Source organism: Hyla sarda, chromosome 2 (assembly GCF_029499605.1).
Source record: "Hyla sarda isolate aHylSar1 chromosome 2, aHylSar1.hap1, whole genome shotgun sequence".
Classification (NCBI taxonomy): Eukaryota; Metazoa; Chordata; class Amphibia; order Anura; family Hylidae; genus Hyla; species Hyla sarda.
In genome coordinates this window covers 489477519-489504352 of record NC_079190.1, presented here as the reverse complement: position 1 = coordinate 489504352, position 26834 = coordinate 489477519, and the positions used below count along the sequence as shown (strand labels likewise).

Here is a 26834-nt window from a genome sequence, read left to right as displayed (position 1 = left end):
CTGGTTGGGAAACGGTAACCTAAGGCCTCGTTTACAGCCAAAGGCTGTCCGGGTATGTTGGGAGTTGTAGTTTTGCAACAGCAGGAGGCATACCGGTTGCAAAACACTAATCTAAGGCCTTGTTCACAGCCAGAGGCTATCGGGGCATGCTGGGAATTGTAGTTTTGCAACAACTGGAGGCATACCGGTTGGGAAACACTAATCTAAGGCCTTGTTCACAGCCAGAGGCTATCGGGGCATGCAGGGAGTTGTAGTTTTGCCACAGCTGGAGGCATACTGGTTGGGAAATGGTAACCTAAGGCCTCGTTCACAGCCAAAGGCTGTCCAGGCATGCTGGGAATTGTTGTTTTGTAACAGCAGGAGGCACACTGGTTGGGAAACACTAATCTGAGGCCACGTTCACAGCCAGAGGCTATCGGGGCATGCAGGGAGTTGCAGTTTTGCAACAGCTGGAGGCATACTGGTTGGGAAACACTAACCTAAGGCCTCGTTCACAGCCAAAGGCTGTCCAGGCATGCTGGGAATTGTTGTTTTGTAACAGCTGTAGGCACTCTGGTTGGGAAACACTAATCTAAGGCCTTGTTCACAGCCAGAGGCTGTCCGGGCATGCTGGGAGTTGTAGTTTTGTAACAGCTGGAGGCACTCTGGTTGGGAAACACTAATCTAAGGCCTTGTTCACAGCCAGAGGCTGTCCGGGCATGCTGGGAGTTGTAATTTTGTAACAGCTGGAGGCATACTGATTGGGAAACACTGGTTTAATGTACTGAGAATAATAGATGTATAAAAGAGATGAATAAGCTCTGTATAAATGCTGGGTTCATACCGGTAATAACACAACATAGTGCAGAATGCAAAAGCACCGGACACCATGATGGAGACCCAACATAACCCATTAAAGGGGTTATCCATAAACAGAAAAACCGAGCCAATTTCTTCCAAAAACAGCATCACTTCTGTCCTCAGGTTGTGTGTGGCATTACAACTTGGCTTCATTCCCTTCAATGGAACTGAGCTGCAATACCGCACACAACCCGAGGACAGGTGTAGCGCTGTTTTTTGAAAAAGAAAAAAATAGCTCTGTAAAGTCAATGGGGTCTGTTTGGCGCTGTGCTTGGCTAGCATGAAATGGATTTACCAGCACCATTTTTTTTGTTGTTGTTTTGCTCCAAGGCCAGAGCAGAACAAAGAAGAATACTATATTTTTCTAAAGCATTGCAAATCTAAAATTTCCAAAGCCTTATAGAAGAATTTTAAGTGGTTAGCGAGCTTTTTGCTAAAAATTATATACCGCTTTGCAGCTGGAAAAAAAAAAAAAACTATACTTACTTACCCCAGTCCCCAGCTGGTCCCCTGCAGCTCTCATTCGGCTTCATCTGGTCCCCCGGTCTTCTATCTTTTTTCTGAGACAAGCACTTGGTGCAGTGATTGGCTGAGCCTGCAGGTCCTGCACTGAACGCTCATCTTAAAAGCAAGGAGAAGATCGGGGGACTGGACAGAGCTGAACAGGGGCTGTGGAAGGAATAGAGCTAGGTAAGTATAGGTTTTTTTTCTCTTCCCCCAGCAGAATATGACTTTTTAGCAAAATGCTGGATAAGCACCTTAAAAGGGAACCAATCATCAGATTTTACCTTATATAACGCTTGGCAAAGCGTTATATAGGGTAAAATCTTTATTTTCACCATTCCCGGGGGACGCTGCCCCCAGGGATGGTGAAGATATGAAGTTATAAACTAGTCACCGCCGCCGCCGTAAGTAGTCACCTGGGCGGGGAGCTCTTCTCACCTACTCCCGTTCTTCGGCCGGGAGCGACGCCCCCTCTGCTTGATTGATGGGCAGCGCCATCGCTCTGCTCCGTCTGTTCAGTGAGCGGAACAATGACGCGGCCCATCAATCAAGCGGAGTGGGCGTCGCTCCCGGCCGAAGAACGGGAGTAGGCGAGAAGAGCTCCCCGCCCAGGTGACTACTTACGGCGGCGGCGGTGACTAGTTTATAACGTCATATCTTCACCATCCCTGGGGGCAGGAGCGTCCCCCGGGAATGGTGAAAATAAAGATTTTACCCTATATAACGCTTTGCCAAGCGTTATATAGGGTAAAATCTGATGATTGGTTCCCTTTAAAGAATTCCTGCTTCTAGTCCTCTAGGGGAACAAAACATTTTTAATAGCACAGTTTTTTTCAGCAAACCTGTGGCTGCTGCATTTCGGTTGCATGCAGCCGGATGCTCACATGGCCCACCCTACTGGAGTTCGGGCCCCCCTGTCATTGAGTAACAATGATTTCTTTAGAATAAATGGCTTACACTGCCTGGGCTGAGAGGATCCATATCCAGGTAGGCCGGAGGCATCTGCACTTTACTGAGGACTTTGAAGCAAGTCTTCAGTGCCTGTGTCAGCTCCGGAAGGCTGAGCGCGTCCATGTTCTCTGAGAGAGACTGAGCCATGTAGCTGAGCATCTGAGGAAGGTACTGAGTCTGGACCTCTGAATAAAGTTCCTGACAAGGGAATGAAAGATCATTAAACAAAACAATAACTAATCATAAGTATAAAACATGTATACACATATAGGGTAGATGGGCCACTTGGTAATGTTGTTGTCTATGTACAGGAATCTCTATTTGATTGACAGGCAGTTGGAAGCTGAACCGTTTCCAGATCTCGCACCTGCAAACAATATGTATGCATATGTTTTTGGAAACAGAGCTTGGCTTCAGCTGACTGTCAATCAAACAGAGATAAGGATGGGAGGAGGAGCAAAGAGGCATTCCAGGACTAATTTGGAATCTGTATTTTTTTCCTCTTCTAACTTACATTCTCCTGCTGTAACCCAGCAAATAGGGCTACTAAGAGGACTTACAACCTGATTAAATTCTGAGTGGAATATCTGTAGTGTACATGGGCCCTTAAAGGGAACCAGCCAGTTTTTACCCTATATCACTGCTGGCAACATGCGCATGCCCAGAAGTAACATATATCTCTGTAAATGAAGCGGCTTCTGGACTTGCAAAACTTCGGTGAGCAGGGGAGGAGAGCGGTGACATTGGAGATTCCTAGGCTGTCAATCACATCAGAGTAGGAGTGGTTACAGTGCCGTGACTATCTCAGGATCCAAAACGCCCCAGGGAATACTTGCTCTTCATTAACATACGATGCAGGACAACTTTCAAACATATATTCTCCAGTAATGCTGCCAGACTGGAAGACATCCAGACAAGGTGAGAAAGCTGATTTTACCCTATATGCAGTGGTTCCTCGTGTTACATCATTAATTGGTTCCAGGACAACCATTGTATGTTGAAACCATTGTATGTTGAGACCATAACTCTATGGAAACCTGGTAATTGGTTCTGAAGCCCCAAAATGTCATCCAAAAATAGGAAAAAGTGAGGATTAAAGAAAAATAAGTAGATAACTAATATAGATAAAGCAAATCCTTACATATAAAAGTAATAAAGATCTGCTGGAAGCTGTAATCACTGTCTATGTAGAGGACAGGAGCTTCTTCAGGGTCCTGTACAGTACACAAAGCGTCCCAGAAAAGTAACATGGAGCCGCCCTCACCTGGTGTCCAAAAGAAGCAGCTAACCCTGGCACAGGTAGAGCAGTACAGAACATGTAATACCTCCCTGTACTGTAGGGGGCGCTACCAGACACCAGTCAGTGCATGCACTTCAGTAATACAGGGGTTTTAAAAGTGTATTCCCATTCTGATTGGTCCGATCTTCCAGCCAGTGAGATGTCTCACAGATCTGGACTGTCTGTACATTGTATGTTGAGTCTGGTTTCAAGTTACAATGGTCCAGAAAAGACCGAAAATATTGTAACCTGAGGTTATTGTAAGTTGTGTTGCCAACAGTTATATAGGGTGCAATCTGATGACAGGTTCCCTTTATTGTAGAACATCAGGCTGAGGCCTTTGGTTGCAACACAGGATGCACGGTCCATTCAGGATGGACTTCTGGTCAAGCTTGAAGCCACTTGCGTGTTGCGGAAAAAGTCGTCCTAGCCATAAAGGGGTACTCAGCTGGAAAACATTTTTTTTTATTTTTTTTAAACTAGTGCCAGAAAGTTAAACAGATTTGTAAATGATTGCCATTTAAAAATCTTAATCCTTCCAGTACTTATCAGCTGCTGTATGCTCCACAGGAAGTTCTTTTCTGTTCGAATTTCTTTACTGTCTGACCACAGTGCTCTCTGCTGATACCTCTGTCCATGTCAGGAACTGTCCAGAGTAGGAGCAAATCCCCATAGCAAATCTATCCTGCTCCGGACAGTTCCTGACATGGCCACAGGTGTCAGCAGAGAGCACTGTGGTCAGACAGAAAATAAATTCTAAAAGAAAAGAACTTTCTCTGTAGCATAGAGCAGCTGATAAGTACTGGAAGGATTAAGATTTTTTTTTAATAGAAGTAATTTACAAATCTGTTTTTTAACTTTCTGGCACCAGTTGATTTAAAAGAAAATGTTTTCCATTGTTGTACCCCTTTAAAACTCCTTAAGGACTCAGGGTTTTTCCGTTTTTGCACTTTCGTTTTTTCCTCCTTACCTTTTAAAAATCATAACCCTTTCAATTTTCCACCTAAAAATCCATATTATGGCTTATTTTTTGCGTCGCCAATTCTACTTTGCAGTGACATTAGTCATTTTACCCAAAAATTCACGGCGAAACAGGAATAAAAATAATTGTGCGACAAAATCGAAGACAAAACACAATTTTTTAACTTTTGGGGGCTTCCGTTTCTATGCAGTGCATAATTCGGTAAAAATTACACCTTATCATTATTCTGTAGGTCCATACGGTTAAAATTATACCCTACTTATATAGGTTTGATTTTGTCGCACTTCTGGAAAAAATCATAACTACATGCAGGAAAATTTATACGTTTAAAAATGTCATCTTCTGACCCCTATAACTTTTTTATTTTTCCACGTTCAGGGCAGTATGAGGACTCATTTTTTGCGCCGTGATCTGAAGTTTTTATCGGTATGATTTTTGTTTTGATCTGACTTTTTGATCACTTTTTATTCATTTTTTAATGGTATAAAAAGTGACCAAAATACGCTTTTTTGGACTTTGGAATTTTTTTGCGCGTACGCCATTGACCATGCGGTTTAATAAATGATATATTTTTATAGTTCGGACATTTACACACGTGGCGATACCACATATGTTTATTTTTATTTACACTCTTTAATTTTTTTATGGGAAAAGGGGGGTGATTAAAACTTTTATTAGGGAAGGGGTTAAATGACCTTTATTAACACTTTTTTTAAACTTTTTTTTTGCAGTGTTATAGGTCCCATAGGGACCTATAACACTGCACACACTGATCTTTTACACAGATCACAGGTGTGTATAAACACGCCTGTGATCAGTGTTATCGGCGCTTGACTGCTCCTGCCTGGATCTCAGGCACGGAGCAGTCATTCGCCGATCGGACACCGAGGAGGCAGGTAAGGGCCCTCCCGGTGTCCTGTAAGCTGTTCGGGACTCCGCGATTTCACCGCGGCGGGCCCGAGCAGCCCGACTGACTAGCCGGGATACTTTCACTTTCGCTTTAGAAGCGGCGCTTCTAAAGGGTTAATACCGCACATTGCCGCGATCAGCGATGTGTGGTATTAGCCGCGGGTCCCGGCCGTTGATGAGCGCCGGGACCGACGCGATGTGATGCGGGGTCGCGCTTCATATCGCGGGAGCCGGCGCAAGACGTAAATATACGTCCTGCGTCGTTAAGGGGTTAAGCTTTATTTATCTATTTATTAGGTCTGTGAATTTCCTTACCAGAGGAATGACATCCAGAAGGAAGACCAGGAGAGTGCAGACCTCTGACACGCAAGGAGCTCGTCCCACGTACTTGGGGTCACTGGTGTCTCCAGTATTTCTGTGAAGAAAGAGTTAAGGATTCATTTAACACATTCCTCCATCTGACGGACAGGTCTGCATTTCGGCAGGGGCTTGTGTAAACAATGGCGCATTTGTAAAGGGTTAGATTGGTCAACAGATGCAACGAAGCGCCATTCTCTTATCGGTATACACACCTGAAGCTGTGCTCGAAGCACAAAGTCATGTAATCCCACAGGAAGTCGGAGCTGAGGGAGGTGATGAAGAGATTCACCGTCTTCACGATTTCTGAGGCGTTTTTATTTTCTTTAATTGCACTGAAAAAAAAAAAAAAACAGGGAACATTAGGGGAAGTTTTGTCACAAATGGTGCAGTTGCCCACGGCAACCAATACGTTTACAGCTTTCATATAAATACCTATACAAACTCTCTCCATAAACACATAGGGGGGGATTTATTAAGACCAACACCTCAAACGCCGGTCTAAATAAATCCCTACGCGTGCGCCTCTTGATAAATCCAGGCTCATGGGAGGCAGGCTGAGAAACCTCGGCCGGCTTAAAGGGGTACTCCACTGCCCCAGCGTTCGGAACATTTAGTTCCGAACGCTGGGTGCAGGCTGCGGGGGTCGTCACGACCCCCGCAGCCTGCACCAAGCGTTCGGAACCAAATGTTCCGAATGCTGGGGCAGTGGAGTACCCCTTTAAAGCTTGTGGAGAATTTTTCGCCTGCTAGCCTTGTGTTAAAGGGGTACTCCGCACCCCTAGGCATTTTATCCCCTATCCAAAGGATAGGGGATAAAGATGTCAGATCGTGGGGGTCCCGCTGCTGGGGACCCCCGGGATCTCGGCTGCAGTACCCACCTGTACGGCTTCCACCTCACACCGGCAACGCTGGAGGCTTCGGATCCCAACCACAATGGCGGAAGAGCGTGACGTCACGACTCCGCCCTGTGTGACATCACGCCTCGCCCCCTCAATGCAAGTCTATGGGAGGGGGCGTGACGGACCTCACGCTCTTCCGCCATTGTGGTCGGGATCCAAAGCCTCCAGCGTTGCCGGTGTGAGGTGGAAGCCGTACAGGTGGGTGCTGCAGCCGAGATCCCGGGGGTCCCCAGCAGCGGGACCCCCGCAATCTGACATCTTATCCCCTATCCTTTGGATAGATGATAAGATGTCTAGGGGTGCGCAGTACCCCTTTAAATTCAGTGCACAGGACGGCCACTCCCCCTTTGCGCATAGCCCCACCCAATGCAGGCAAGAAACAAATTGCTACATTTTTAGCACAGCTGAATCTTGCTAAAAAGTTTTTGCTGTTTTTCGCCAGGAGCTTAAAAGAAAAATAAATAAATCGCCATCGATACATCCTTTATTGTCCTCCTTGCTCACATACCTTTTTATGTAGTTTGGTGGGTGAAAACTATACAAAAAAAATCTCTTTGGGATCACATTTTAAGAGTCCTGGAGGCGGGGCTTGCGGGTGCGCAATGCCATCGAGCCACAACTCCTCTCTCCATAACGTCACTGCCTTTTGAATGACACTGTATTGGCGCATGCGCAGACTGCACACAACCAGGGCCGGATCTTCCTATAGGCAAAATAGGCAGCCGCCTAGAGAACCATCTTAATGGGTGGTGCCACTCTGCCCACTACATGAAAGTTAGTAGCCAGCCAGCACCCAAAGCACCCGCACCCAAGGGGCGGCAAAATTAGTTTTCGCCTAGGGTGGCAAAAATCCTTGCACCAGCCCTGCACACAAAGGGCTGCAAGTGACCGCACAGCCCTGTGTGTCAATCAAAAATGCAGTGACGTTGTAGAGAGAGATGCTGCGGCTCAACGGGGACCCATTGGCTCCGCCTCTAGGAAACTCACAACCTAATACAAAAGAGATCTAGGAAAGGGGACAATAAGGACTATGGGGTCAATCCAGTAGTTTTGTTGACGTGCTTTGGGAAGTAATTTCCTAGGCACATAGTTAATGCACTGATTAAACGTACAGTATCCTGCGCATATTTGATGCACACTATTTGAAGCTGCAAATTTGAAGACGTGTTCAGTCGTTTAGTTTGCATAGAACTCTGCAGCATAAACTCTGCAGCTTCAAATCCTGCGCATGAAATATGCACAGGATACCGTACGTGTGAATATATTTTAAATCAGAACTTGCACAAATGTTAAAAAAAAGTATCCTTTCAGGATGAAAATATGAATCTGAATATTAAATTATTAAAGGGGAACTCCAGAGGAAAATAAATGTCTTCTACTTAATTGATGCTAGAAAGTTATACAGATTTGTAAATTACTTCTATATAAAAATCTCAATCCTTCCAGTACTTATCAGCTGCTCTATGCTCCAGAGGAAGTTGTGTATTTCTTTCCAGTCTGACCACAGTGCTCTCTGCTGACACCTCTGTCCATGTCAGGAACTGTCCAGAGCAGAAGCAAATTCCCATAGCAAACCTATCCTGCTCCGGACAGTTCCTGACATGGACAGAGGTGGCAGCAGTGGTCAGCCGGAAAAAAACGACACAACTTCCTATGGAGCATATAGCAGCTAATAAGTACTGGAAGGGTTAAGATTTTTATATAGAAGTAATTTACAAATCCGTATAACTTTTTGGCACCAGTTGATTCGAAAACATTTTGTTCCTTTGAAGTACCCCTTTAATAATTTAGTATTCAGATCCACATTAACAACCTGAAGGGATACTTTTTTTGAACATTTGTGCAAGTTCTGATTTAAAATATATATACACACGTACAGTACAACTACAGTGGGGCAAAAATTTGGGTATTTAGTCAGCCACCAATTGTGCAAGTTCTCCCACTTAATAGATGAGAGAGGCTGTAATTTTCATCATAGGTATACCTCAACTATGAGAGACAGAATGAGAAAAAAAATCCATAAAATCACATTGTCTGATTTTTAAAGAATTTTTTCGCAAATTATGATGGAAAATAAGTATTTGGTCACCTACAAACAAGCAAGATTTCTGGCTCTCACAGACCTGTAACTTCTTCTTTAAGAGTCTCCTCTGTCCTCCACTCGTTACCTGTATTAATGTTTGAACTTGTTATCAGTATAAAAGACACCTGTCCACAACCTCAAACAGTCACACTCCAAACTCCACTATGGCCAAGACCAAAGAGCTGTCGAAGGACACCAGAAACCAAATTGTGAGCAAAAATCCCAGAACCACACGGGGGGACTTAGTGAATGACCTGCAGAGAGCTGGGACCAAAGTAACAAAGGTTACCATCAGTAACACACTACGCCTCCAAGGACTCAAATCATGCAGTGCCAGACGGGTCCCCCTGCTTAGGCCAGTACATGTCCGGGCCCGTCTGAAGTTTGCTAAAGAGCATTTGGATGATCCAGAAGAGGATTGGGAGAATGTCATATGGTCAGATGAAACCAAAGTAGAATTTTTGGGTAAAAACTCAACTCGTCGTGTTTGGAGGAGAAAGAATGCTGAGCTACATCAAAAAAAGCACCACACCTACTGTGAAGAATGGGGTGGAAAAATCATGCTTTGGGGCTGTTTTATTTCTGAGGGACCAGGATGACTGATCCGTGCATAGGAAAGAATGATTGGGGCCATGTATTGTGAGATTTTGAGTGAAAACCTCCTCCAATCAGCAAGGGCATTGAAGATGGAACGTGGCTGGGTCTTTCAGCATGACAATGATCCCAAACACACCACCCGGGTAAGGAAGGAGTGGCTTCATAAGAAGCATTTCAAGATCCTGGAGTGGCCTAGCCAGTCTCCAGATATCAACCCCATAGAAAACCTTTGGAGGGAGTTGAAAGTCCATGTTGCTCAGTGACAGCCCCAAAACATCACTGCTCTAGAGGAGATCTGTATGGAGGAATGGGCCAAAATACCAGCAACAGAGTGTGAAAACCTTGTGAAGACATTTGACCTCTGTCATTGCCAACAAAGGGTATATAACAAAGTATTGAGATAAACTTTTGTAATTGACCAAATACTTATTTTCCACCATAATTTGCAAATAAATTCTTTAAAAATCAGACAATGTGATTTTATGGATTTTTTTTCTCATTACGTCTATCATAGTTGAGGTATACCTATGATGATAATTACAGGCTTCTCATCTAATTAAGTGGGAGAACTTGCAGAATTGGTGGCAGACTAAATACTTTTTTGCCCCACTGTATGTGTCCGAGCCATATCAGAATACATTAACCCATAGCCGAGCAGTCCTATATGATGTAATGAGATGGAGTCTTACAGGAAGATCTTCGTTTTGGCAAATCTCTGCATAGCTATGAATACCTTATGAGCTGGCTGCCGCTCTGGCCATAGCTCAGCTTTATATCTGTCCCCAGAGCATCTCTGCAGTAGGCATAAAAAGCTCGGATCACTTCCAGGAACAAATCGCCCACCACCGGAGGACCTGAGGGGATACAACATATTGCTTATAATACATAATATGCTGACAAGTGACAGAGCACAGAACACGCATTCACAATCATTATATAACAAGAAACTTTATAACATTTTCATATTCCTTGTGTGTTCAATTCTCACTATTTTCTAGCTCTCTGTTTGCTGTCAGTGAATGGTATATGTTCATTATTTGCATCTAGGTTACTCTGGGTAAGATTCTTACAATAGCTAAAAAAGTGAGTAGTAGTAGAGGGCAGAATGGACTTGCCTTGGCCTCCCAGTGCATCTCATTTGGCACTATGGAAGGGTTACAGGAGCTACGTAATACAGCAGGGGTGGAAGATAGAGACACTCCTGGTCTAGAAGCACGAAAAGACGGCAGCGACTTGGAAGGGGTTGTTCAGGACCAAGGTAAATATGTGTGTTTTTTTTTAACCTAGAGGGGGTCCTTACTACAGGGGACAAGCCAACTACAGGGAGTCCTACATAAAGGAAGCAAACTAACTACAGGGCATCTACCTACAGGGGGCAAGCTAACTACAGGGGGTCCTACATACAGAATGAAAGCTAACTACAGGGGGTCCTACATACAGAATGAAAGCTAATTACAGGGGGTCCTACATACAGAATGAAAGCCAACTACAGGGGGTCCTACATACAGAATGAAAGCTAACTACAGGGGGTCCTACATACAGAATGAAAGCTAATTACAGGGGGTCCTACATACAGAATGAAAGCCAACTACAGGGGGTCCTACATACAGAATGAAAGCCAATTACAGGGGGGTCCTACATACAGAATGAAAGCTAACTACAGGGGGTCCTACATACAGAATGAAAGCCAACTACAGGGGGTCCTACATACAGAATGAAAGCTAACTACAGGGGGTCCTACATACAGAATGAAAGCTAATTACAGGGGGTCCTACATACAGAATGAAAGCTAATTACAGGGGGTCCTACATACAGAATGAAAGCCAACTACAGGGGGTCCTACATACAGAATGAAAGCCAACTACAGGGGGTCCTACATACAGAATGAAAGCCAACTGCAGGGGGTCCTACATACAGAATGAAAGCTAATTACAGGGGGTCCTACATACAGAATGAAAGCTAATTACAGGGGGTCCTACATACAGAATGAAAGCTAATTACAGGGGTTCCTACATACAGAATGAAAGCTAATTACAGGGGGTCCTACATACAGAATGAAAGCTAACTACAGGGGTCCTACATACAGAATGAAAGCCAATTACAGGGGGTCCTACATACAGAATGAAAGGTAACTACAGGGGGTCCTACATACAGAATGAAAACTAATTACAGGGGGTCCTACATACAGAATGAAAGCCAACTACAGGGGGTCCTACATACTGAATGAAAACTAATTACAGGGGGTCCTACATACAGAATGAAAGCCAACTACAGGGGTCCTACATACAGAATGAAAACTAATTACAGGGGGTCCTACATACAGAATGAAAGCTAATTACAGGGAGTCCTACATACAGAATGAAAGCCAACTACAGGGGTCCTACATACAGAATGAAAGCCAATTACAGGGGGTCCTACATACAGAATGAAAGCCAACTACAGGGGGTCCTACATACAGAATGAAAGCTAATTACAGGGGGTCCTACATACAGAATGAAAGCCAACTACAGGGGGTCCTACATACAGAATGAAAGCCAACTACAGGGGGTCCTACATACAGAATGAAAGCTAATTACAGGGGTCCTACATACAGAATGAAAGCCAACTACAGGGGGTCCTACATACAGAATGGAAGCCAACTACAGGGGGTCCTACATACAGAATGAAAGCCAACTACAGGGGGTCCTACATACAGAATGAAAGCTAACTACAGGGGGTCCTACATACAGAATGAAAGCCAACTACAGGGGGTCCTACATACAGAATGAAAGCCAACTACAGGGGGTCCTACATACAGAATGAAAGCTAATTACAGGGGGTCCTACATACAGAATGAAAGCCAACTACAGGGGTCCTACATACAGAATGAAAGCTAACTACAGGGGGTCCTACATACAGAATGAAAGCTAATTACAGGGGGTCCTACTTACAGAATGAAAGCTAACTACAGGGGTCCTACATACAGAATGAAAGCCAACTACAGGGGGTCCTACATACAGAATGAAAACTAATTACAGGGGGTCCTACATACAGAATGAAAACTAATTACAGGGGGTCCTACTACAGAATGAAAGCTAATTACAGGGGGTCCTACATACAGAATGAAAGCTAATTACAGGGGGTCCTACATACAGAATGAAAACTAATTACAGGGGGTCCTACTACAGAATGAAAGCCAACTACAGGGGGTCCTACATACAGAATGAAAGCCAACTACAGGGGGTCCTACATACAGAATGAAAACTAATTACAGGGGGTCCTACATACAGAATGAAAGCCAACTACAGGGGGTCCTACATACAGAATGAAAGCCAACTACAGGGGGTCCTACTACAGAATGAAAGCTAATTACAGGGGGTCCTACATACAGAATGAAAGCCAACTACAGGGGGTCCTACATACAGAATGAAAGATAACTACAGGGGGTCCTACATACAGAATGAAAGCTAACTACAGGGGGTCCTACATACAAAATGAAAGCAAATTACAGGGGGGTCCTACAAACAGAATGAAAGCTAATTACAGGGGGTCCTACATACAGAATGAAAGCCAACTACAGGGGGTCCTACATACAGAATGAAAACTAATTACAGGGGGTCCTACATACAGAATGAAAGCTAATTACAGGGGGTCCTACATACAGAATGAAAGCTAATTACAGGGGGTCCTACATACAAAATGAAAGCCAACTACAGGGGGTCCTACATACAGAATGAAAGCTAATTACAGGGGGTCCTACATACAGAATGAAAGCTAACTACAGGGGGTCCTACATACAGAATGAAAGCCAACTACAGGGGTCCTACATACAGAATGAAAGCCAACTACAGGGGGTCCTACATACAGAATGAAAGCTAACTACAGGGGGTCCTACATACAAAATGAAAGCAAATTACAGGGGGGTCCTACAAACAGAATGAAAGCTAATTACAGGGGGTCCTACATACAGAATGAAAGCCAACTACAGGGGGTCCTACATACAGAATGAAAACTAATTACAGGGGGTCCTACATACAGAATGAAAGCTAACCACAGGGGGTCCTACATACAAAATGAAAGCCAACTACAGGGGGTCCTACATACAGAATGAAAGCTAATTACAGGGGGTCCTACATACAGAATGAAAGATAACTACAGGGGGTCGTACATACAGAATGAAAGCTAACTACAGGGGGTCCTACGTACAGAATGAAAGCCAACTACAGGGGGTCCTACATACAGAATGAAAGCCAACTACAGGGGGTCCTACATACAGAATGAAAACTAATTACAGGGGGTCCTACATACAGAATGAAAGCCAACTACAGGGGGTCCTACATACAGAATGAAAGCTAATTACAGGGGGTCCTACATACAGAATGAAAGCTAATTACAGGGGGTCCTACATACAAAATGAAAGCTAATTACAGGGGGGTCCTACATACAGAATGAAAGCCAACTACAGGGGGTCCTACATACAGAATGAAAGCTAATTACAGGGGGTCCTACATACAGAATGAAAGCTAATTACAGGGGGTCCTACATACAGATTGAAAGCCAACTACAGGGGTCCTACATACAGAATGAAAGCCAACTACAGGGGGTCCTACATACAGAATGAAAGATAACTACAGGGGGTCCTACATACAGAATGAAAACTAATTACAGGGGGTCCTACATACAGAATGAAAACTAATTACAGGGGGTCCTACATACAGAATGAAAGCCAACTACAGGGGTCCTACATACAGAATGAAAGCCAACTACAGGGGGTCCTACATACAGAATGAAAGATAACTACAGGGGGTCGTACATACAGAATGAAAGCTAACTACAGGGGGTCCTACATACAAAATGAAAGCTAATTACAGGGGGGTCCTACATACAGAATGAAAGCTAATTACAGGGGGTCCTACATACAGAATGAAAGCCAACTACAGGGGGTCCTACATACATAATGAAAGCCAACTACAGGGGGTCCTACATACAGAATGAAAGCCAAATACAGGGGGTCCTACATACAGAATGAAAGCCAACTACAGGGGGTCCTACATACAGAATGAAAGCTAACTACAGGGGGTCCTACATACTGAATGAAAGCCAACTACAGGGGGTCCTACATACAGAATGAAAGCCAACTACAGGGGGTCCTACATACAGAATGAAAGCTAATTACAGGGGGGTCCTACATACAGAATGAAAGCTAATTACAGGGGGTCCTACATACAGAATGAAAGCTAATTACAGGGGGTCCTACATACAGAATGAAAGCTAATTACAGGGGGTCCTACATACAGAATGAAAGCTAATTACAGGGGGTCCTACATACAGAATGAAAGCTAATTACAGGGGGTCCTACATACAGAATGAAAGCTAATTACAGGGGGTCCTACATACAGAATGAAAGCCAACTACAGGGGGTCCTACATACAGAATGAAAGCCAACTACAGGGGGTCCTACATACAGAATGAAAGCTAATTACAGGGGGTCCTACATACAGAATGAAAGCTAATTACAGGGGGTCCTACATACAGGGACCCACCAAACTACAGGGCAGAGGTCCTCCTACCTACAGGAGGCAAGCTCCCTAAAGGGGCATCCTATATACAGGGGGGAAAACTACCTACAGGATGGTCTTATATACAGGGGGGGTTCCTACACACAGGGGGGGGGGGGTCAAACTACATATGCGGGAAATACCTACAGGGGCAAGCTAACTCTGACTGACGAATGCAAACAACATTGATACCAGTTAACATCACACGCTTCAACAAAGAGAAGCACTTCCAGCCATAACATTTGGGGGTGGGGGGGGGGGGGGTGGCGATGGTTAATTAAATGTTTGACCACAAATAGCGGCTAATTTGAAAAATGTTTACGGTCCGTGATTGGTCGCATAAATATCCAATTGGCCTCGGTAAAGAAAACGTTCCCCACCCCTGTAATAGGGAATATCTATGTTCCGCAGGATGTTCTTCTCATACAGCCGGTCACATTACCTATCTCAGGCTTGTCCAGAAGGCTGACGAGGATGCGGAAAGGCTTCAGATAGACATGGAGGCCTTGTTCTGCGTCCGAATACAGGATATTCTGGTGCAAAATCTGCATTAGGGCCTGTGGAAAAAACAAACAAAAAACAATAACATCAATAATTGAAGGCAGGGCTCTCCCCTCCTGTGTCTGTCACTACTATGACGAACCTGCTTGTTTCTTCTCTATATATTATCTGTGTATTTATATATAAGTGCCCCCTTTATGTTACATTGCACAGCGCCATGGAAAATAACAGCATGCTATAAAAATGTATAAAATCGATATATATACTGAAGTGCTATTCCATATTTCTCCACCAGGGGAGTGAAATTTAGACAGAGATGTCAGCAGAGAGCACTGTGCTCGTGATGTCAGCAGAGAGCTCTGTGTTCCAAAAAGAAAAGAATTTCCTCTGTAGTATTCAGCAGCTAATAAGTACTGGAAGGATTAAGATTTTTTAATAGAAGTCATTTACAAATCTGTTTAACTTTCTGGCACCAGTTGATTTAAAAAAGTGTGCTCCTATAATGGCATTCCGCAAAATATAAGACTGATCTTATATTTTGGAAATTCTGCTATCTGAAAGGGCCAGTGGAAACCCATTGAAAAGAAAGCCTAGGAAATTACGGCATCATTTTCTTCTGCGGAATTCCGCACGGAAATTACTCCATGTGAACACAGTTCATTTTCTGTGCAGCACCCCTACAGGAGAAATGAAGCATTACACAGTTCCCAGTAAACTGAATAGGCTGCTCAGGTAATAAACCAATACACTGGGTCTTCTAGAGGGCGAGACACTCTTTGCAGTTATTTTCTGCTGTGGCTACAAGATGAGGGTCCTCCGAATTCTCATACAGGTAAATACTGTCTTAATCGCAGAATGATATAGCAATAGCGTTTTCCCTACATTGAGAACAGTGTATGTTCCACTTACCTGGACTAATAGATCTTTGGAATATTTAGCAAAAAAGCAGGAGCCGTATTCTTCTTCCCCTGATGTTGCTTTAAGCTCTGGAGCGACAATGCTGCCTTTTATATCTGACCCTGTAGAGAAAGAAATAGAAGTTTAAAGGGGTTAGGCTGGGTTCACACCAAGTTTTTTAAATACGGTTACCGTATACGGTTTTCCGCTAAAAAACGTATGGCAAAAACCGTATGCAACCATATGACTCCAAATTAAAACGTATACGGTTTTTCCCCGTACGGTTCTATCCGTTTGCATCAGTTTTTGCCAACGGTTTTGCTATTTTGTTGGAATTAGTTTTCCAGCAATTTAATAAAGTTATTATTGTTCTATTGAAATTCCTTCTGCGCATGTGTCCACTCCAAAAACGGATTAGAAAAACCGTGTGCAACCGTATTCTGAAATTCTGTGTACGGTTCTCATAGACAACAATGTTAAAAGAACTGCATACGGTTCGCATACGGTTTTCCAACCGGAGGCAAAAACGTGGTCGACAGCGTTTTTGCCTACGGTTGAAAAATCGGCAAAACCGTATCCGAGGCAAAAACGGATGCAACCGTACACAACATTTGGAATACGGTTTACAATGCATTCTCTATGCATACGGTCGTATACGTTTTTTTGTGGAAAACCGTATAAGGTTACCGTATTTGAAAAACGTGGTGTGAACCCAGCCTTATCCAGGAAAAAACTTTTTTATATATATCAACTGGCTCCAGAAAGTTAAACAGATTTGTAAATTACTTCTATTAAAAAAATCTTAATCCTTTCAGTACTTATGAGCTTCTGAAGTTGAGTTGTTCTTTTCTGTCTAAGTGCTCTCTGATGACAGGTGTCTCGGGAACCACCCAGTTTAGAAGAGGTTTGCTATGGGGATTTGCTTCTAAACTGGGCGGTTCCCAAGACACGTGTCATCAGAGAGCACTTAGACAGAAAAGAACAACTCAACTTCAGAAGCTCATAAGTACTGAAAGGATTAAAAAAAATTTAATAGAAGTAATTTACAAATCTGTTTAACATTCTGGAGCCAGTTGATATTTAAAAAAAAAGTTTCTTCCTGGATAACCCCTTTAAAGGGGTACTCCGCTGCTCAGCATTTGGAACAAAATGTTCTGAGCGCTTAGATCTGCACCGGGAGCTCGTGATTTCATAGCCCCCTCATGTCACGCCCCGCCCCCTCAATGCAAGTATATGGGAGGGGGCGTGACTGCCTGTGTGTGGAACCGCAGCCCTATTCATTTCCATAGAGCAGAGGTGCAATGCCAGACATAACCCACATAACCGTGTGTGGAAGAAAGCAGCCATCTTGGACAACCTCTGTAAGGCTGGGTTCACACCACGTTTTGTTAAATACGGTTCCCGTATACGGCTGGGAGGAGGGGGGGCGGGGCTTAATCGCGGCGCCCGCACTCAGCCGTATTCGGGAACCATATTTAATGTATGTCTATGAGCCGACCGGAGTGAACCGCAGCCTCCGGTCGGCTTCGTTTTTGGCCATATGCGGATTCCCTACCGTAGGCAAAAACGCGGTCGACCACGTTTTTGCCTGCGCTCGGGAAACCGCATACGGCCAAAAACGAAGCCGACCCGAGGCTGCGGTTCACCCCGGTCGGCTCATAGACATGCATTAAATACGGTTCCCGAATACGGCTGAGTGCGGGCGCCGCGATTAAGCCCCGCCCCCCTCCTCCCAGCCGTATACGGGTACCGTATTTAACAAAACGTGGTGTGAACCCAGCCTGAGGCTGGGTTCACACCATGTTTTTGCAATACAGTTCCCGTATACGTTTTCAATTTGAAAACCGTATGAAACCATATTGAAAACCGTATGCCAAAAGATGCATCAGGTTGTGTCCATTTTGCATTCTGTAAGGTTTTGTCAGTTTTTTTTTCCCGTACCCAAAACCGTAGCCTACCACGGTTTTTGGTCCGGGTGAAAAACCGTATTAAAACATTTTTTTTTTTTTAACATGGGAGTCAATGGGAACCGTACAGAACTGTATGTGCGTACGGTTCCATCCGATTTTCACCATACGTTTTTTGGACTTTGCACAGGTTTTTTTTCTTGGAATTTCAATCAAACAAGTGAAACTTTATTCATAATGGAGTGAAAAGTTAAAATGTATACATTTTTTTTCTTTAAAAAAAACGGATGCAACCGGACATCATTTTTCAAACCGTATACGGATTAAAATTTGTACACATGTTTTGATACAATTTAGTCCGGTTTTGAGGAATCCGTTTTTGTTTTTAGATCAAAAACCTGATAAGGGAACTGTATTGCAAAAACGTGGTGTGAACCCAGAAATGGCCTCGCTGGTTCCACAAAAACCACTAGATTGCATAATGTCAAACTCAGCACTGCTACATCCCTGTACCTACCTAGCAGCCAGGCAAACAACCTTCTGTTGAGCGACATGTCCCGTCTCAGCACAGTCTGGATGGCGCAGGAGAGGATGTGAATGATATCTGTCCGCTGAAGGGACATAGGACAGTCTGCAGAATCCTGTAAAGAAATGTCACAAAACACACTGTAACCACAAGTGAACAGAGAGCAGTGGAGAAAAGGCATTGTCTGGAGGTTCAGGACAGTGTCCCCCAATGAGGGTGCCTCCAGCTGTTGCAAAACTACAACTCCCAGCATGCCCGGACAGCCGTTGGCTGTCCGGGCATGCTGGGAGTTGTAGTTTTGCAACAGCTGGAGGCACCCTCGTTGGGGAACACCCTTGTACAATACCTAGAGGTGTCTCAAGGGGCATCACATGCTAAGACAGGCCTATTTAAAGGGGTACTCCGGTGGAAAACTTTTTTTTTTTTTTTTATAAATGAACTGGTGCCAGAAAGTTAAACAGATTTGTAAATGACTTCTATTAAAAGATCTTTACCCTTCCACTACTTATTAGCAACTGTATGCTACAGAGGAAACTCTATTCTTTTTGAATTTCTTTTTCGTCTTGTCCACAGTGCTCTCTGCTGACACCTGATGCCCGTATCAGGAACTGTCCAGAGCAGGATAGGTTTGCTATGGGGATTTTTTCCTGCTCTGGACAGTTCCTGATACGGGCATTAGGTGTCGGTAGAGAGCACTGTGGACAAAACCAAAAAGAAATTAAAAAAGAAAAGAATTTCCTTTGTAGCATACAGCTGCTAATAAGTACTGGAAGGGTAAATATTTTTTAATAGAAGTCATTTACAAACCTGTTTAACTTTTGTGGCACCAGTTGATCTTAAAAAAAAAAAATTATAATAATTTTTCCACCGGAGTACCCCTTTAAAAGACTTACCACAAGAATATTATAATAGGCCCTTTGGACTCTATACAAATGCCAAACATGTGTTTTGTTCCTGCTTATTTCTAAGCCGGGATAATGTAAAAGGCATTTGTCAGCTGTAAGAGCTGCAAACACCATTGAATAGCTGTAAGGGTGTACCCTTCCTATAGAGCAGTGGTCTTCAACCTGCGGACCTCCAGAAGTTGCAAAATACAACTCACAGCATGCCCAGACAGCTGTTGGCTGTCCAAGCATGCTGGGAATTGTAGTTTTGCAACATCTGGAGGTCCGCAGGTTGAAGACCACTGCTATAGAGGATAGTTATTGCAAAACTTATAAAATCATCTTTTTATTTCTTAGCCAAATGTCAAGGAGGCGGAGTCGAGCTACTTAAAGGGGTTCTCCACCATAAGGTGATTTTAGTACGTACCTGGCAGACAGTAATGGACATGGCTTAGGAAGGATCTGCGCTTGTCTTGGGGCTAAATGGCTATGCTGTGAGATTACCATAACACTGTGGCTAGCTTTATGTGAACTGGAATTTCCTGTTTGAATTTCCTTCTTTGCCTACAAATCCCATAATTCCATTTTCCTCCCTCCCACACATCAGCCACCCCACCCATTGAAACATAAATGAGCTGCATCCATTCAAAAGACCTGTGGTTTTCAATCAGGGTGCCTACAGCTGTTGCATTAGTTGCAGATTGATCTCTCTCCCACCAAGCGATCCCTCCACCCATTGAAGCAGACAGGCTCCCTGTCATCAGCTGACTAGTGAGTCAGGTCTCGGCCGCATTGCAACCTGGGAAAAATCTGAGACAACAGTCATTTTGCCTGCTGGTGAAAATAAATATTGGGGAGAAAATCACAGAAGAATTGTGAGAAAACCGTCACACACAGGTACAGACACTATATTATGAACTACACTAACTTTACAGTCCCTGTAGAGGTCAAATAAAAAACAATCCTGGAATACCCCTTTAAGTGCCACAGTCTGTGAGGCCTCCTTGCTTTCTCTCACCTCCCAGACCCTCCTTGATTGACATACAAAGCTCTGTACATCAAAGAGAGGCTGAGAGATAAGAGCGAGTGAGGATGCGTACCATACTGTGGCACTTGAGCAGCTCGTCTCTGCCTCTTTGACTCTTGGCTGAGAAATACAAAGGTGATTTTATAAGTTCGGCAACCATCATCAGCTCCAGGATAGGTACCGTTTGCTTTTTATACCCTAAGGACATGTTTACATGGCAGAATATCCACCCAGAAAATTTCTGGCTGCAGTATCTTTGTCCCAGCTGAAGCACAGACTGGGACAACGTTCAGGGAGTGAGTGCGGGACTACCACTTCTCTGTGCTCACTCCTGTCCTGACTATCAGACTCCTGTCTGAAAACAGAGAGGAGGGGTAGCGGAGCAGCATGCAGTGATTGGACGAAGAGACCCAGCACAGCAAAGCAAACTTAGGGAGGAAGTGAATGCATGGTGAGTGAGGGCAGGCTCAGTGCTTGCCTCGGACACGCCCCTTCCTGAGCAGTGGATGTCAGAATGAGTGAGCAGCAAAATGGATGGATTTGTGACCCAAATACAGGAGCTAGACACATAAAAAAGACAAAGAATCTGTTTGACCTAGAGAGTAACCTAAATAAGCAGCTATGCTTTAGGAATTGACATGTTAATTCTTTCTGCAGCTATCTAGCAGTGCCTGCAGCTCTGAGCAGCACATACAGCTGACAGATTCCCTTTAAAGGGTAGCTGCTATTTCAGGATTATCAATTATGCATCTCAACGAGGAGCAGCAACATTTTTGACCATTATTAAACTTGTATATGGAATTTTTCACCAGTTTTCTCCTCTGTAGGCACCATCTCAGTTGTCCCTGACCTTGTAGGTGGAGCCTAGCTTCTATGATGTCTCCATAATACCGCACATACACATAGAAAAGGCGATCATGCTCCCTTTATCTGTATAGCACACCCTCAAAAGGATCAGCAGCATGGATGACATTATAGAGCAGTACTGAGCAGTGCAAGCTGTGAATCCAGCACTGGGGTGAATTCAGATACACACTGCAAGCTCCTTACAGTCTCTCTTTCTCTGCCTGTCTTTAGTTATCACTTTTTTTGTGCATAGAATTACGTCAGATTTAACCCATTGCTGTCTCTAACTATAGTGTCTTACACAGGTTTTCAGGTAGTGTTTTGTATATAATAGCTGAGATTCTCCTAGACATAACATTTTGTGTGTGAACAAACACTTATACATCTACACAGGACGCATCTATTTCTTCAGTATCAAAACAAGAGTATTTTCTCACCAAACAAGTGTGAAAGGGGAAAAAGAAAAGCAGGATTTCCAGCGTGTTCCTCTGAACGAGAACATTTGAATCCATCACCGAGACACAGAGAGATTTTATCTGTAGGATACAAGGGAAAAAGTCACATGATCCGGTCAGTGCAAACTAGTGTCAGCAAGATCGCAAGGTACTAATGATCGTTTCCTGGAATTTGTTGTGGTATATCAGGTTGACTGTAACATTTAATAGCGATGGAAATATAGGACTGCTTTCTTTCAGAAACAGCGCCACAGCTGTCCTCAGGTTGTGTGTGGTATTACAACTCGCTTCCATTCACTTTAAAGGGGTACTTCGGCCCCAATACATCTTATACATCTGCTGAGGTCCCCCGCAATCTAGCATGCAGCACCCACCTGTAAGTGCTACCGGAAGCACCGCCCCCTCAATGCAAGTCTATCGGAGGGGGCGTGACGGACCTTTATATCTGACCCTGCACAGAAAGTAATAGAAGTTTAAAGGGTGCTGCTCAGCTGGAGCTAGCGATGTCATAGCCCCGCCCCCTCATTACATCACACTCCGCCCCCCTCAATGCAAGTCTATGGGAGGGGGCGTGACGGCCGTCACGCCCCCTCCCATAGACTTGCATTGAGGGGGCGGGGCGTGACGTGGCCAGAGTACCCCTTTAATGTTACTGAGCTGCAATACCACAAAACTTAGGGCAATTGTGGCGCTGTTTCTAAGAGAAAGAAGCTATGTTTTTCTGGATAACCCCATTGCACAGAAGTAGTAATACATAACTGCTTTTTTCCAAAAAAGGGCGCCACACCTGTCCACAGGTTGCGTGTGGCATTGCAGTTTAGCCCCATTCTCTTCAAAGGGGTACTCCAGTGCCCCAGCATCCGGAACATTTTGTTCCGAACGCTGGGTGCGGGCTAGGGGGGGTCGTGACATCACAACCACGTCCCCTAGTGATGTCACACCACGCCCCCTCAATGCAAGTCTATGGGAGGAGGTAAAGGGTGAAGGGAAAAAACTCTCCAAATCTATTCAGCTGTCTATTACTTACATCGGTTACCCAGACGGTAAGTAAAATACAGGTCTAGAAATGCTGAGGTATAGAAACTGGGGGTGTACCAGTGCATAGCTAAACAGGCTTGGGAAAGCTGGATGACAATCATGGAAGTAACTGTAACGGTTGCCATATTGCTTGTTATTTAGTTTGACCAGAAACAGAGTATCTAATTGTTACACTATCTGCCACCCCAAAAGAAAAAAAAAGAAAAAAATTATATATATATATATATATATATATATATCCAAATGGTATAGGTCATAGTAAAAAGTATGCAGACTCCCAATTTCAAAATGGCTGTGGTCTTTATTTAGGTCATCAGCAGTGCAACGTTTCGGCTATAGTGTAGCCTTTGTCAAGCGCTTCCAAAGTCTAAAATAGCGCATTTTTGGTCACTTTTTATAATCATGAAAAAATGAATAAAAACCGATCAATAAGTCCTATCAATGCAAAAATGGTACCGCTAAAAACTTCAGATCACGGCGCAAAAAATTAGCCCTCATAACGCCCCATACGCGGAAAAATAAAAAAGTTATAGGGGTCAAAAGAAGACATTTTTAAACGTATAAATTTTCCTGCATGTAGTTATGATTTTTTCCAGAAGTACGACAAAATCAAACCTATATAAGTTGGGTATCATTTTAACCGTATGGACCTACAGAATAATGATAAGGTGTCATATTTACCGAAAAATGTACTACGTAGAAACGGAAGCCCCCAAAATATACAAAACAGCGGGGTTTTTTTTCAATTTTGTCTCACAATGATTTTTTTTCCCGTTTCGCCGTAGATTTTTGGGCAAAATGACTGATGTCATTACAAAGTAGAATTGGTGGCGCAAAAAATAAGCAATCATATGGATTTTTAGGTGCAAAATTGAAAGAGTTATGATTTTTTAAAGGCAAGGAGGAAAAAAACGAAAGTGCAAAAACGGAAAAATCCCCGGTACTTAACGACGCAGGACATAAATGTACGTCCTGGTGACGTGGTACTTAACGCACCAGGACGTACATTTACGTCCTGAGCATAACCGCGAGCATCGGAGCAATGCCGGCATCATGCGCGGCAGGTCCCAGCTGTGGATCGCAGCCAGGGACCCGCCGGTAATGGCGGACACCCGCGATCCCGCGGATATCTGCCATTAACCCCTCAGATGCCGTGATCAATACAGATCACGGCATCTGCAGCATCGCTGTAACTTAACAGGATGATCGGATCGCCCGCAGCGCTGCCGCGGCGATCTGATCATCCTGCACGGCAGACGGAGGTCCCCTCACCTGCCTCCGCTGTCTTCCGGGAGTCTTCTGCTCTGATCTGCCTTCCCGCAGACCAGAGCAGAAGATGACCGATAACCCAGATCAGTGCTGTGTCCTATACATAGCACTGAACAGGATTAGCAATCGAGTGATTGCTTTAAATAGTCCCCTATGGGGACTATTAAAGTGTAAAAATAAAAGTAAAAAAAGTTAAAGTAAAAAAATGTGAAAACCCCCCTCCCCCAATAAAAACGTAAATTGTCCCATTTTCCCTATTTTACCCCCAAAAAGTGTAAAAAAATAATTTTATATACATATTTTGTATAAATATCCGAACTATTAAAATAAAATGTAAATGATCCCGTATGGTGAACGGCGTGAACGTAAAAAAAAAAAGGCCAAAATAGCTGCTTTTTTTTATAACATTTTATTCCAAAATAAATTAATAAAAAATGTTATAAAAGTTTTGTATAAGCAAATATGGTATTAATAAAGATCACGGCGCAAAAAATGAGCCCTCATACCGCCGCTTATACGGAAAAATGAGAAAGTTATAGGTCTTCAAAATAGGGGGATTTTAAACGTACTAATTTGGTTAAAAAATTTGCAATTTTTTTTAAGTGCAACAGTAATAGAAAAGTATGTTATCATGGGTATCATTTTAATCGTATTGACCCAGAGGATAAAAAAACATGTCATTTTTACCATAAATTGTACGGCGTGAAAACAAAACCTTCCAAAATTAGCAAAATTGAGGTTCTCTTTTTAATTTCCCCACACAAATAGTATTTTTTTGGCTGCGCCATACATTTTATGATAAAGTGAGTGATGGCATTACAACGGACAACTGGTCGCGCAAAAAACAAGCCCTCATACTGGTCTGTGGATGAAAATATAAAAGAGTTATGATTTTTTGAAGGGGAGGAGGAAAAACGAAAAGGTAAAAATAAAATTGTCCTTAAGGTCCAAATGGGCTGAGTCCTTAAGGGGTTAAAGGGGTACTTTTTTTTTTTAAATCAACTGGTGCCAGAAAGTTAAACAGATTTGTAAATCACTTCCATTAAAAATCTTAATCCTTCCAGTACTTTTTAGGGGCTGTATACTAAAGAGAAATTCAAAAAAGAAATGCATTTCCTGTGATGTCCTGTCCACAGTGCTCTCTGCTGACCTCTGCTGTCATTTTAGGAACTGTCTAGAGCAGCATATGTTTGCTATGGGGATTTTCTCCTGCTCTTGACAGTTCCTAAAATGGACAGCAGAGGTCAGCAGAGAGCACTGTGGTCAGGACATCACAGGAAATGCATTTCTTTTTTGGATTTCTCTTTAGTATACAGCCCCTAAAAAGTACTGGAAGGATTAAGATTTTTTAATAGAAGTGATTTACAAATCTGTTTAACTTTCTGGCACCAGTTGATTTAAAAAAAAAAAAAAAAAAAAGATTTCCACGAGAGTACCCCTTTAAGTAAAAGCTATCTGGAAAAGGCTAGAGTTTTAAAGAATATATTCCAGTAAATCAGTGGTCTCAAATTAGTGTCTTTTCAGCCATGACTATGACTAGGGGGAGACCACTGCTGAAGATTGTTCATACTCACAGCCAGCTGCTTGTCTTTACCCAGCATGTAGCTCTGCGCTGTAGCCGAGACGTCTCTGTTGATGTGACCGACTACAAACAGAGAGGCCGGTAGTCGGATAGAGCTGCTGACCAGGACGCTACCCCACAGGGAGCTGTAGAAGACTTCTTGTCCGATCACCATGGACAGCTTCTGAAGTAACACGTCCGTCCTGAGGGGGGGGAAAAATGGACAAAATAGGAGCTTGCAAATGTTTCAACTTTTAAATAATTAATTCTATACTTCTATAGTTGGGGTCATTAGGGATGTGGCGATACGGAATGTGTAAGTTTTTGTTAAATTCTTTTATGTTCCATAGACATTAATGGAGGGGGGATCGGCGTGACGTCCCGAGGAGGCGTGGTGCGACGTGTTCCGTAGACATTATTGAAGGGGCCTCGGCGTGACATCATGACCCCCGCCACGGGAACCCAGCATTCTAAACATAGGGGGAGATTTATCAAAACCTGTCCAGAGGAAAAGTTGCTTCGTTGCCCATAGCAACCAATCAGATCGCTGCTTTCATTTTTTAAAAGGCCTGTGAAAAATGAAAGCAGCGATCTGATTGGTTGCTATGGGCAACTCAGCAACTTTTCCTCTGGACAGGTTTTCATAAATCTCCCCCATACTGTTTAGAACGACGGGTGCTGCTCGGAAATCGCGGGGGTCCCGCCGCAATTAGACATCTTATCCACTATCCTTTGTATAGGGGATAAGATGTCTAGGGGCCGAGTACCCCTTTAATTTTGTAAAAAAAAGAGAATTTATGCAGGGTGGGGTGAGGGATCATTTTTTGGCAGACCATTTGGGCCCTAATAATGTCTGGTTTCCATCAACACCTGGCAATACGGTTTTTCCATTCAACAATTATTTATCATTTCTCCTTTTTTTTAAATTGAAAAAAAATAAATAAATTAAGCAACTTTTAAACAAATATTTTGCACAAAAAGT

General features: G+C 43.5%; 1 protein-coding gene across 8 annotated transcripts in view; it reads right to left on the bottom strand.

The window, feature by feature from the left end:
- DOP1B (DOP1 leucine zipper like protein B) overlaps positions 1-26834 on the bottom strand; it is a 248102-nt gene that overhangs the window by 66427 nt on the left and 154841 nt on the right. For all 8 annotated transcript variants that reach the window (XM_056559592.1, XM_056559588.1, XM_056559589.1 and 5 more), the window contains 9 exons: positions 25866-26055; positions 21967-22065; positions 18764-18887; positions 16352-16461; positions 15384-15498; positions 10138-10258; positions 6038-6157; positions 5781-5880; positions 2302-2493 (listed from right to left, as the gene is read on the bottom strand). In XM_056559592.1, the coding sequence (XP_056415567.1) occupies positions 2302-2493; positions 5781-5880; positions 6038-6157; positions 10138-10258; positions 15384-15498; positions 16352-16461; positions 18764-18887; positions 21967-22065; positions 25866-26055 (1171 nt within the window). The remainder of the gene's footprint in view (positions 1-2301; positions 2494-5780; positions 5881-6037; positions 6158-10137; positions 10259-15383; positions 15499-16351; positions 16462-18763; positions 18888-21966; positions 22066-25865; positions 26056-26834) is intronic.